This window comes from Bubalus kerabau, chromosome 23, assembly GCF_029407905.1.
Source record: "Bubalus kerabau isolate K-KA32 ecotype Philippines breed swamp buffalo chromosome 23, PCC_UOA_SB_1v2, whole genome shotgun sequence".
Lineage (NCBI taxonomy): Eukaryota > Metazoa > Chordata > Mammalia > Artiodactyla > Bovidae > Bubalus > Bubalus kerabau.
Window position 1 is genome coordinate 4,529,287 of NC_073646.1, and position 13,120 is coordinate 4,542,406.

Below are 13,120 nucleotides of genomic sequence, written 5' to 3' on the forward strand. Positions count from 1 at the left end.
GTCGGGCAAAAGGACCCCAGGACTCAGATTTGGCATATCGAGGTTGTGCCTATGAGGCTCGGAGAAAGGCTGTGTGTGTGTGGCCTCCCAGAAGTTCTTGAAATTGGGATTAGCAACCAACAAGAGCACACTTAAAGAGATTTCACCTAAAAATGCAGATTTCCAGTTTTCCCTGAAAAATCGCAAGTTCTGGCAGGCTGGGACAGGTCATCGGGGCTGCCCTCCCTAGGTCTCGAGAGGCTCTGGGCAGGTTGGGGGGCATTCCTTGAGTTTAAATCACCTGCCTGGTGTGTCCTACCTCATCTAGGTTTGGGACGCTTGGTCTCACTAGATATTCGCTCTTTTTTTTTTTTTCCCCCACAAAACACAGGGGTCTGCAAACTGGACCGGGCTGGACCGCGGGACTCCTATGACTCTCTCCCGGTCGCCGGGTCGGTAGGGCGGCCGGGCGAGGACCAGCCTGCCGGGCCTGAAGACCCTTTCGGCCAGGAGAGGAGGCGGGTCTCCGCCGGCTCCGCCCCGGCCAATTGGGGGCGGCCCCGCCCCCGGCAGCGGCGGCCCCGCCCCCCGGCTCTTAAGGCGGGACCCGCCTCGGGCCAGGCGACTCCGCAGCCCGAGCTAGGGGCAGGGAGACACGGACGCCTACTGCTTCGGGATCTAGCGATTCGGGACCCCGGTAGCCGGGCTGGGAAGCACTGAGGCCGCGGCGCGTCCCGCCCGGCTCCCGCCGCCGCCGCCGCCGCCCGGTGAGTGTCTGCTGGGCTTGGGGGCTGCGGGGTGGGAACGCAGGGCGCCCCGGGCGGGCTGTGCACACGCGCCGATCACGCGCGCGGACCTCCCGCCACCGCCTCCCCCCTCCACCACCCCCGTCCGCCGCGCGCACACGCACCCAGGGCGGGCACGCGGGCCCCCAAGTCCTTGCAAGATCACCTGGGCCAACTCGCCGTGTGCCCCAGCCCGTCCCCCTATCTGGCAGTCCTCGGGCGCCGACAGCTCCACAGCCCGGGGTGAGGGCGCGCGCGCGCGCGTACGCGGCTCACCGGCCTGCGGGGCTGCGAGCAGACGAAATAAACACCCCCTCCCTCGCTTCCTCCTCCCACGGCTGGGCCCTCCGGCATGACCAGTTTTATGAATCAAACCCCTTTGAGGGGCTGGCTAGGACAGTCTTAGGTTACTTCTACCTCCTGGAGTGACACAGTCTGGTTCTGGTCACAGATAACCCCTAACCCCGATCCCCGCCCCCCTGTGCAGATCCACGGCCTGGGCTCGGCGCTGAGGGCCCCTGACACTCAGGGCAGAGCATGGGGGCCACTGGCATGCAGCCCCATTGGAGCCGGGTATGGACCTTGCCTGGCTGGCTGGGGTCGTACTCCAGGTATTAGGCTGGCCCATCTCTGCCTCTTCCAGGGAAGGGGCTTTGCTCAGGCTGAGAACCCAGTGGCCTGGAGCCAGCCTAATCTATTGTGTCCCTGGGCTGGCAGCCCTGGGGCCTGAAGGCTGCGAGGTCCCCTGTGGTCACTGGCAGGCCAGCTGATTGGTGCCAAGCATTCTGCCTCACCCTCATTCGTTAACGATTACCACACCAGGGTCGCTGACTACCCCTCCTGTTGGGGCTGAGGGGTGGAGTGTGAAAGGTGGGAAGGAGGAAGTGGCCCTGAGGGTCACTCTGCTCAACTTCTGCACCAAGGGCAGGTGAGGCTCCGGATGGAGTGTGGCACCAAGACCCAGAGCCCCCTCTCTCCAGGCCAAGAGCCTCCAGGGCCGGGGGCGGGGGGGACTCAACTAAATCTCGAGGTCCCATCCAACTAGGCTAGACTTTGGGCATTGGGGACACAGAGGGGTGGCTGGGCAGGTGACCTCTGAGTGGGGTCAGCAGGTTCAGCGGGCCATGATGCCCAGTATGGGCCCAGCTGTTGGCAAGGCCCAAGAGGGCTGAAGCAGGCGGGCGCAGGGGGATGGGAGAGCAGTCTCCTGAGTTTGCGGTCTTCTCCCAAGGGAATCAGCCCCCAGAGCTTCTGTAAACAGAGTGTCAGAGGCAGGAAGAGGGCTCTGGTAATGAGCAGCCCAGCTGGATTCCCTCCAGACCATTATCTGACCCCCCACCCCCCCTCCGGCCCAGGGAGGATGAGCACACACGTGCCAGGCTGGGGGCCTGGGCACTGACTGTCCCTACCTCCCCCGGCCTCCTGCAGCTGCAGACTGGGACCTGAGGGTCCAGAGGGTCACCTTGGGCGGGTGGCCCAGGGCAATAGCTGGTATGGCACCACGTTCTCCAGACCCTGGACGTGGAGGAGGAGGGGTTCAACATGATAAAGTCCCTCAGACAGTGCCCACACCTGTGCTTGCCCCAGGCAAATGTCCCCAGGGAGATGGCCTGGGCAGGAGAGGGGTCCTGACCACCTCCACTGGTTGGGGAGCTAAGTCAAGTCCCAGGTAAAGAGAGCTGAGTCCTTGTGGGGACTTTTAAGTGGACACCACCCCTGGGCCGGGCAGCTCCTGGGATCAGGGGGGCAGGGTCTCAGCTGGGCCCTGGAGGCAGCTCCCACCTCAGCAGGCCAGCCAGCCAGTTCTTCTAAGTGACCGGAGAGAAGGCTGGGTGAGCCCTCTGCCCACAGAAGCAACCCTGACACTGGCAGGCCCTGAGCTCATGGGAGGGACAGCAGTGCCACTTCACGGGGTTAATGATCCCTCCTGGAGCCCCCCTCCAAGTCCCCTCCCTGGGCCAAGGAGCCCAAGGCTCTGCACTGCCAAGAAAACCAGCTCCCCTCACTGCTGTGGAATTTGAGAGTTCTTGGAGAAGGGGGAGGGCGTGTGTGTGTGTGTGTGTGTGTGTGTGTGTCTCAAAGCACAGCCCAGTGGGCGTGTGTCTGGCGTGGGCATGTGTCTGCGCGCGCGCGTGACCAGAGCACGGCTGTGTTTAGGGGCAGGCAGGGGTGCCCTGAGGGGGGGCAGGGGCTCGGCCTCCCTCCTTTTATCGGTTTCCACATTCCAGAGGCAGCCGGACTGCTTTCTCTCAGCTGGCTGGGCCGCCTGGCCGGCCAGGCCCGTGGGCCTCCCCCGCGTTTCCTCATTCCAGCCTCCCCGGGTATGAGGAGGCTGGAGCGGGCGCCCCCACACATGCACCAGGCCACCTTAGGACTGGAAGTGGGGGCAGGCGAGGGGCCAGTTTTTTCCTAAGGTGGGGGACAGCCCCCACCAGTCTCCTCCCGGGGAACGCAATAAGGCTCTAACATTCCTTGGAGGCTGCCTGAGAGATTTAATTAAGGAGGAAGGAGGGAGCTGGCCTGAGCTGAGAAGAGGCTGCGGTGGCCCTGGGGCCCACATGGGCAGCAGTGAGAGGTGAGAGGCAGGGTCGTGGCCCGCCCCTCGACTGACGCCACCTGCCCACCGATCAGCTCACAGACCCTGCAGAGGGCCTCCTCTGCGGCAGGGTGACCAAGAGCCCCAGGCATGAGGGCATCAGAAGAGCAAGCATCCCTCTGGGGGAGGGGCTTCTACCTCCTTCTCACATCCCGTCTAGGCTGCACACAGCCTGGGCCCAGCTCACTTGGGGCTGGTGGCCTCCCTTAGTGACTAAGGTCTGTCTTCCCCTGGCAAATTCAGGGTTAATTGCAGGGTTAGGGCCCTACCTGATGGGTGTCTTGGCCCTGGGTGGTGACAGGGCGGTGAGGAGGCCCCGTCTCTGAGCCCAGCCCCGGTGGCATCACACTGGCACGTGCCGATGGTGGCATCTAGACCAGCCCATTCTGAGTTGGGCCGCAGGTGTCCTGCAGGGTGGCACCTGCACTGACCAAGAAGGCGCGTCCTGCTGCCCCGAGGGCTTCCTGGAGCTGGCAACTGCCCTTAGTCACCGGTTTCCCTCCCCTGGGCTGACAGGTCCGGCGGCTGCCAAGTCACACACAGTGCCCCAGACGGCACCCACCCAGAGCCAGCAGCTCCTGCCGTGGAGTGGGGCAGGGAGGGGGCCTGGCCCGGCTCTTCCGGTGCTGCCAGCTCAGGGATCAAGGCTTCCGGGGACAGGGAGACAGGCTGCCATACAGACTGCCTGCCTCGGCGACCCTCTGCCCGAGGATCTTTGAGGCCAGGCTAGGCAAGGAGACCCACCCACCCAAAGAGCTCTGAAACACAACTCTGCCCAGTGTTCACCCCAGAAAATCTTACTAAATTGCCTGGGGGAGGGCTGGGTCCGAGCACTAGAACTTTTCTAAAGCTTCCTGGTGATTTTCAATATGCAGCCCTACAATTGAGAAGCCCTACAGGTGGGAGATGGAAGGGAAAGGAAGGGAAGGGACCTGGATGAAGTCGTGGTGTGGTGTGTCGGGCCCTATCCACAGCAAGAACAGAACCGGCTGGAGGTGGTGACACCAAGAGTGGTGGGCCCACCCCTGACTGGCTTAATCACAGGGCAGGGCGAGGACCCCCCCACCCTCACCCCAAGGGCTATCTCTGGGGAACCTGAGGCTCAGTTCCCTCGGCCCCTTCCACCAGGGCCCAGGATCAAGACCCCCGCCTGCTGGGCCAGGGGCTGCTGCCCGCTTAGGGATGGGGAGGCGGGTGGACCCGACCCGGACCCAGAGCCTCCTCAGACACGTCAGCGAAACCGGAGCCAGCCGTCCTGGCTGCCGGCACAGTCTCGCCTGCCTGGGGGGTTGGCAGACTCCTGGGCTGGGCTACTGCCAGGCCCAGCCGGCCGGCGTTGGGAGCTGCGGGGTCAGAGCCACAGCCCAGACCCTGGGTACCCACTCTGAAGCATCGGGTGCAGGAAGGGGCATGTGCCCACTGCTGTCTGCCTGTACCCACCCCTGCCCAGTGAATAGTCACGGAAGACGCTTCAGCCTCAGGTCTGGAGCCTGGGTCCCGCCCGCTTGCCAGTCCTGCCTGACCCAGGGCCTGTGTGTGAGTAGGTGCCCGCAGGTGTGTCCCATGCTAAGGGGTGGGTGGGGACACTCTGGGTCCCTGAGAGCTGAAATGACCACATTCTTACTCACAGAGTCCCTCCTCCTGCTCCCCACCCCCCATCACATGCTGAAGTGCCGGCCAAAGGACAGCTCACTTCCCCACCTCCTTCTAGAACGAAAGATGCCCCCAGCACCGCCCCAGCCTGCTTGCTCCAGCTTCTCCCACTTTTCCATGCCCAAGCCCGGTGGGCAGCCCGTGTGTGGAGGCCCCACCCTGGGCCCACAGGAGCCTTGTCTGTGCTGAAATGTATGCATCATGGCTCCCCTACCCCACACGTGCAGAGGTTTCATGGGTGACACCCTCAGTAGGTAATGTTTACCGACCCACTTATTTAGAAACCACTCAGAATGTTCTCCAAATACAAACTAAACAGCCCTGAGACTCAGGGGCTGTACCCACCCCACAGCCCCTGCTTCACAGATGGGAACTGAGGCGAAGGGCTGGGGCCAGGCGGCCAGTACAGGCAGTTGGACCCCAAAGCCCCACCCTGGCTCGGTCCCCTGGCGGGCCCTGTAGTGGGGCCAGGCCAAGGCAAGTCCATGAGGAGTGGGCAGGCCCTGGACACTCTGCCCCCCACCCCAGGGCTGTTGCCAGCACCCCCACACACCCTCTGCAGAGGGCGAGGTCCCGCCGCCCTGCTGGAGTCAGCAGATCAGATATCAAAGCCCAGGCCCCTGGTCCTTCAGAGCTGCTGAAATTGCAAGGGCCAGGGCAGCCGTGACCCCGGGGAGACGCTCCCGCCCCCAACGCACAAACACACGCCAGCACGCGCCCAGACGGGCGGAATCGCTCCCAGAACTTGTTAAAGGAACTTCCCCATTTCAAACAGACAGGAGGACATGGAACCACAACCCTGGGTGCTCAGAGCCAAGTCCAGGTGAAGCAGGGCTGGGGAGACACAGTCCACAGGTGAGGAGGGAGCTCAGAACGTGTATGGGGCGGAACTGGCCTTCGGCTGCCCCACCACTGCCCCTCCATGGTCAGCCTTTACCCTCTGGGGCCCTCTCATTGGTTCCTGGTGGCAGAGCCCCCAGAGCTGACTGCCCCGAGCTGTCACCTTCCCACGCCTCAGTGCCAGCCGCTCTCTGGATGGGGGAAGTGGGGTTCAGGTGAAAACACTCAGCCCTGCACCTTAGGGCTGGGAGGCAGGGTGGCTGCTGCCTGTGGGGTCTCCCCAGCAGAGAATGCCACCCCCTACCCTCTGCCAGCTCGGCCAGACAGACCCCCAGCATCCCTGCCTCCCCCTGCCCAGGAGGACTTCACTGATTAAAGGGCCAGCAGACTATAGAGGGAAGCTCAGAGTCCATGCCGGGCCTCTCCTCAATGCAGAATGGGAAACACACCCAATATGCATCTCAGGCCCCCAGAGACCATGCCTGGCCTCTTGGTGCCAAGCACCCCAGCCCTGGGAGGTGTCCTTTCTGAAATGCCCGGGTGCACAGATGGGGAAACTGGGGTGCCGAGAGGAGCCTGCTGCCTGTGACCTCACACCTCGAATGCCCCTGACCCAGGGCTGCCAGACTGGAGTGTGGGGCTTTTAGCCGTGACCTTGTGTAAGGCCCAGGGGGAGCTGAAGCTGTAGGGGTGGCCGGGCTGGCTGTGGGTAGGGACCCCCCTGTCCCCGAGCCTGCCTACTCCCGTCCTGACCCTGCTTGCCCCCTGCCAGGAGGGCAACTTCAAGGAGAGGCGGCTCACCCCAGACGCGGGTGAGGGGGCGGGGGTCGCTCCCAGCACATCTGGTGGCCAGGCCGTACCCGCCCCTCTGAGTCAGTACGGGTGGAGCGGGCCCAGGCGGGGGCGGAGGCTGGGTGCGGCCCAGAGCCCCCTGGGGATGGCGCCAGCGGGGCCACGGCGCGCCAGGCCTCTGGGTTCTGGCCGAGCTTCCCCGCAGTTCACTCAGCAGAGATGTTCTCTGGGACGCAGGGAAGCAAAAGCCGACACGGCCACCCCTCGGGGAGAGGACTGCAGGACCTAGAGAGCAAAGACCAGGGCACAGGCCAGGGTCAGGCCTCCGGAGGGTGGTCATCGGCGTTAAAGACCGAGGGTCAGAGGGGACCCTGCAGGTGGGCAGCTCTAGGCAGGCCCAACCTGGTGATGGGCTTTTACCCAGAGCTGGCCCGACACCATCGCGGCCTCTGGGGGACAACCTGCCCCTTCTGGACTCAGGTCCAGGAGCCCACGACCCCAGAGAGGGCAGCCCAATGCACAGCAGTGGGCAGCACGCCGGCCGGGGGGCCCTGTTACCTGCGTGGCTGGAAGGCTGGCCAGTGTGGGGGAGGGGAGGCTGAGCCTCAGCACAAAAGGCCCTTGTGTGAGCTGGAGACACCTGGAGGGGACGTGTGCTGGCCTCTCAGGGGGTCTAGGGGCCTACGGGGCCGGGGGACTGCTGCTAGCGTGGCCCCCGGCTCCCCGCAGAAGCTTAAGTGAAGGGGGCCCGTGCTGTGGCCCCATCCTGTCTCAGGCAGTTCCGGCTACGAGTGGGAGCTGGAGCCGCTGGGAGAGCTACCCCCACAAGGGCAGGACTGGGCCCCGCGTCAGGAGGGCAGGCCCAGCCGCACCTGGACATGGTTAAGGAGCTGGGCTCCAGCTCAGATTTCCTGGCGACGTGAAGGCAGCAAGTGCCTGTGCCTCCAGGAGCCCCTCTTCTGTCATCTGGGAGCACGGAGAACAGCTCCCACCTGGAGGAGCTGCTGGGTGACGCTCGGTGCCGCTGGCGCGTGGGGACGGCAGCTGCCCCTCCTGTGCCACGCTTGGCCCAGAGTGCATCCTGAGAAATGGCGGGGGATCCACTCTGGAGCATCTCCAGGCTTGGTGTTCTCTCTGGGGCCACCACGTAAACCGTATCCCCCAGCCTGCACCCTGGGCCACTCCAGGGAGGCCAGAGCCCCCCACCTTTAGTTCTGTCATCATGGCTCAGAGATGGGGGCGCCTGGAGGCTGAGGTTCCCTGCCTCCCCCTCCCCAGGAACTCTCCTGCTGGCTGCGTCCTGGGCAGGTCTGACTTCGCAAGTGGAAAAACACCGATCCCATAGTTTCCACATGAGGTCTTCCTGCTGTGGTCTCTCCTCACTTGCAGGACGCGGAGCGTGGCGGCGGCGGCCGGGGGCAGCCAGCTTCTCTACTTACGCGCTCGGCCGCCTGCCCGCCCGTCTCTCCCGGATGCTGCGGGAGGGGCTGCTGCTCCAGGACCTGTGTTCTCCCTCCTTTCCCGTCTGCCTCCGCAAAGATTTTTGTGGGGGGGGGGGCGGTGTTTCGGGGGAGGGCACAGAGCCTGATGCTTTTTGACCAACACGTATTCTCTCTGAGCTGCAGAGAGGCTGGAGGGCTGGAGCTAAGGGGAAGGGGGGCAGCTGTTCGTGGTCTCTGAGCGTTTGGGGGCCGGACCCCCTCTGTGTGCGTCAGTCAGCCCACTGAACCCTGGTGTCAGTGCAGGAAATGGCAACTGATACCATGACGAGGCCACGTGACCGCTCAGAGTCACATAGCGAGGGAGTGATGGGGCAGCTCCAGGAGCCCGGCCCCGGCTCAAGGGACCTGACTCACAGCTCCTGTGTGCTGTCGGGTCTGAGGGTGGGGAGAGGAGGGGGGCTGGGAATTCCCCTCCTGACCCTTCCTGGAGTGGCTGTCCCCTGGGGCCCCTGACTCACGATCTCCCGCTTCCCTCTCTGCTCCCAGGGACCAGAGATGCGCTCCAGGGCCCCCCTGCGCCTGCTGCTGCCGCTGCTGCTGCTGGCCCTGGGGCCTGGGGTGCAAGGCTGCCCATCTGGCTGCCAGTGCAACCAGCCACGGACCGTCTTCTGCACCGCCCGCCGGGGGACCACCGTGCCTCTGGACGTGCCGCCCGACACCGTGGGCCTGTACGTCTTTGAGAACGGCATCACCACACTCGACGCGGGCAGCTTTGCTGGCCTACCGGGGCTGCAGCTCCTGGACCTGTCGCAAAACCAGATCGCCAGCCTGCCTGGGGGGGTCTTCCAGCCACTGGCCAACCTCAGCAACCTGGACCTGACTGCCAACAGGCTCCGGGAGATCACCAACGAGACCTTCCGCGGCCTGCGCCGCCTTGAGCGCCTCTACCTGGGCAAGAACCGCATCCGCCACATCCAGCCTGGTGCCTTTGACGCGCTCGACCGCCTCCTGGAGCTCAAGCTGCAGGATAACGAGTTGCGGGCACTGCCCCCGCTGCGCCTGCCCCGCCTGCTGCTGCTGGACCTCAGCCACAACGGCCTCCCGGCCCTGGAGCCCGGTGTACTGGACACTGCCAATGTGGAGACGCTGCGGCTGGCTGGCCTGGGGCTGCGGCACCTGGATGAGGGGCTCTTCGGCCGCCTGCGCAACCTCCACAACCTGGACGTGGCCGACAACCAGCTGGAGCGCGTGCCCCCTGCCGTCCGGGGCCTGCGGGGCCTGACACGCCTGCGGCTGGCTGGCAACACCCGCATCGCCCAGCTGCGGCTGGAGGACCTGGCCGGCCTGGCAGCCCTGCAGGAGCTGGACCTGAGCAACCTGAGCCTGCAGGCCCTGCCTCACGAGCTCTCCACCCTCTTCCCCCGCCTGAGGCTCCTGGAGGCTGCCCGCAACCCCTTCAACTGCGTGTGTCCCCTCAGCTGGTTCGGCCCCTGGGTCCGGGAGAGCCGCCTGACCCTGGCCAGCCCCGAGGAGACGCGCTGCCACTTCCCGCCCAAGAATGCCGGCCGGCTGCTCCTGGACCTTGACTACGCTGACTTTGGCTGCCCGGCCACCACCACCACAGCCACGGTGCCCACCACGAGGGCCCCTGTGCGGGAGCCCACGCTCCCACCTTCCAGCCCAGCTCCCACCCAGCTCCGCCCCACAGAGCTGGCCACTGAGGCCCCGAGCCGGCCGCCCCCCGCGCCCCCCACTGCGGGGCCTGTGCCCCCGCCCCAGGACTGCCCGGCATCCATCTGCCTCAATGGGGGCACCTGCCACCTGGGGGCGCGGGGCCACCTGGAGTGCCTGTGTCCTCAGGGCTTCACGGGGCTGTACTGCGAGGGCCGGGTGAGGCCGGGACCCAGGCCCAGCCCCGCCCCGGCCACGCCGCGGCCCCTGCCCCTGGGCATTGAGCCCGCCAGCCCCACGTCCCTGCGGGTGGGGCTCCAGCGCTTCCAGCAGGGCAGCGCCGTGCAGCTGAAGAGCCTCCGCCTCACCTATCGCAACCTCTCGGGCCCTGACAAGCGGCCGGTGACACTGCGGCTGCCCGCCTCGCTCGCAGAGTACACCGTCACCCAGCTGCGGCCCAATGCCACCTACTCCATCTGCGTCCGGGCCCTGGGGGCTGGGAGGGTGCCTGAGGGCGAGGAGGCCTGCGGGGAGGCCCGCACACCCCCGGCCGTCCGCTCCAACCACGCACCGGTCACCCAGGCCCGCGAGGGCAACCTGCCGCTCCTGATTGCGCCCGCCCTGGCCGCCGTGCTCCTGGCGGTGCTGGCTGCTGTCGGGGCGGCCTTCTGTGTGCGGCGGGGGCGGGCCGCTGCAGCTGTGGCGCAGGGCAAAGGCCAAGGGGGACCCGGGGCTGGCCCCCTGGAGCTGGAGGGCGTGAAGGCCCCCCTGCAGCCAGACCCCAAGGCGTTGGAGGGCGGTGGGGAGGCCCCACCTGGAGGGCTGGAGTGCGAGGTGCCGCTCATGGGCTACTCGGGGCCTGGCCCACAGGGGCCCCTCCCAGCCAAGCCCTACATCTAAGCCTGGGAGGGACGGACCACCAGGGCTGGGACCAGCCAGGAGGTCTGGTTCCTGCTGCCACATCAAGGAGCTTCTCAGATCCGGACCATGAGGATACATCAGGACCCAGGCTGGGTGACCACGGCACATCCCTGTCCGTCTCTGAACCTTGGTCTCCTCTTCTGTGAGACCTGGAACCCAGGGGATGACCCTCTAAGGGTCCCCCTGCCCGAGTGTCTGGAGAATGGTGTCACCTCGTCCTCTGCAATGGGCAGCCCCTGGGGTGGGGCTGGCCCGGCTGTGTGCTGGTAACACAGGCCTGGGGCTGCCAAGCCCCACACCCCAAGGAGACTCTGGGGGGCCCGTGAAGGAAGCCCCCGGAAAAGAGAGCAGAGGGAGAGTGGGTCTGGGGATGGGGGCGGGTGATCCTGCCTCGGCCCTGGGGAGCAAAGGAGCAAAAGAAACTGGAAAGAAAGATGCTTTAGGAACAAGTTTCGCTTTTGTTTTTTTTTTTAAATGTATTTATAAAAGATCTTTTCCCATTTATTCTGGGAAAATGTTTTTCAAACTCAGAGACAAGGACTTTGGTTTTTTTTTTAAAGACAAATGATGATATGAAGGCCTTTTGTAAGAAAAATAAAAGATGAAAAGAAGCACGTGTGTTTCTCGGCACGGCCCCAGGGTACCTGCGTGGAGGCGGGGTGAGGGCTCGCAGGGCTGGCCTAAAGCGGGGAGCTGGGAGCCGGGACCCCGCTTCCCAGCAGGTGCAGGGCCCCAGTCGGCATGCCCTGGGCTGTCCAGCTCATCTGAGGTGCCCGGTCTAGCCTCCCGGGGAGACGGGACCAGGTGGGAGCAGGGAAGGGAGAGGGGCCACTTCAGCCTCGGGGCAGGGGAACGCTGAGGGCAGCCTTCCCCTCCCCAGGCCCAGTTTTCTGCCAGCAGGAGCTGCCAGGCTCCTGGGAGAAGCTGGGGAGAGGCTCGCAGCAGACACAGACCCCCAGAGGCCCCTCCTCAGGGACGGGTCTGACCAGCAGCGCACCGCTTGCCCTCCTCTGGGGAGGGATGCCTTGAGCTGTGTCCCCCAGGCCCACGACGGCCCTGGACCAGGCGGGGTCAGCCCTGCCTATGGCCCCCTGGCCCCTCCATGTGGGCTCAGGCAGGGAGACCCCAGCCCAGCTTTCTGCTCCAGCCACAGAGACGAGGCTGTGGTGGAGAAAGCGAGGTCCTGAGTGGCAGGAACCCTGTGGGCAAGCAGGCGGGGGCCCAGCCAGGGCTGCGAGGGGCAGCGCCCACGGGCAGGAGGTCTGCTGACCCGAGACTCCCCTCTACTCTCTGCACTAGGGGGGTACCCAGGCTTCCCAGAAACCCTGGACTTTGAGTGTTTTCCTGGAAGCCACCGGCCGAGACAGGGCAGGACCAGGGAGGCTGTGCACAGCCCTGGCTGGACCAGGCGCTAGGAGCTTGGGGAGAGGAACCAACACAGACACAGACACACGCCACCACCTTTTCCGGTCACTCTCTGGCGAGAAGGGAGGTGGCCCTGGGGCCACGGAGGTCCTGCAGAGGCCCGCGCGAGCTTCCCCCAGGCCCCTGCCCACCACCCTACACAGGTCGTGGCCCCCTGGCCCCCGGGCTCACCCTGGCGGGAAGGAGGCAGCCCGGCCAGGCCTGCAGAGCAGGCCCTGCGGCTCTGGGCGTTGATGTCAGTGCCGGCCACGCGAGGCTCTGGATTCAATTATCGGCTGCAGAGGGTTCTGGCGTGAGCAAGGTGGAGGCAGGCGGGGGGCCGCGGTGGGCAGAGGGACTGGGGTGGGGCCCTCCCCCTGAGGCGGCGGCGGCGGCCCAGGTGGGTTTCCTGTGGGCCTGGGTCCCATTAGGGGAACGGCTCTGGCAAGGCCGGCCCTCTCCTCTGGTGGCCCCGTCAAAGGGGCCTTTGTGGGCCTGTGGGCTGCTGCTCAGCGCAGTGGCTGCTGAGGGAATGTTTTCGCTGCAAAGCTAAACCTGGCGAGTGGGGCGGCAAGGAGGGTGGGTGGCAGGGCCTGCAAGAGGCAGGCGGGGCACTCATGCCAGCCCCCCCAGAAAAGGTCTTCGGGCTCCCATCAGAGGAGGGGCTGGGAGAGGAAGGGGGGACTGGGGACCGAGTGGGGTATGCAGCCAGGAGGCAGCCGCGACCCAGGGTGACCCTGGGTGGGGAAACACCAGTCCCCAACCGGGTCCTCGAGACCCCGGGGCTACGCATGCCCTTCAATCCTTCTAAGGAGGGGCTCCCGGGCTGCCCACCGCAGAGCCAACACCTGCTCCCTGGCCCTCAAGGGGCGGTCAGTCTCCTGCCTCCAGGAGCTGGGAGGGGCCGCAGAAGCTCCAGGCCTCCAGGGAACACGCTGGGATGTGGGATGGGTGCCTCTGGCCAGAGCACGCTCCCAGTCTCCACCCTTAGGATGGCTCCCGGGGTGACCTCAACAGAGAATTGATTTCTCTGGCTT

At 65.6% G+C, this 13,120-nt stretch overlaps 2 protein-coding genes across 2 annotated transcripts in view; one reads left to right on the plus strand and one right to left on the minus strand.

Annotated features, from left to right (window-relative positions):
- Window positions 1-13,120, minus strand: part of CORO7 (coronin 7) — a 52,864-nt gene that overhangs the window by 12,461 nt on the left and 27,283 nt on the right. The window lies entirely within an intron of this gene.
- VASN (vasorin) lies at window positions 612-11,740 on the plus strand. The gene is made up of 2 exons (XM_055561247.1): window positions 612-746; window positions 8,634-11,740. Exon 2 carries the CDS (start codon window positions 8,643-8,645, stop codon window positions 10,656-10,658), a length of 2,016 nt encoding a protein of 671 aa, XP_055417222.1. The 5' UTR covers window positions 612-746; window positions 8,634-8,642; the 3' UTR covers window positions 10,659-11,740.

What these genes read in the sequence shown, in the direction of transcription:
- VASN (XM_055561247.1), top strand. Translation starts at nt 8,643, where the DNA reads ATGCGCTCCAGGGCCCCCCTGCGCCTGCTGCTGCCGCTGCTGCTGCTG.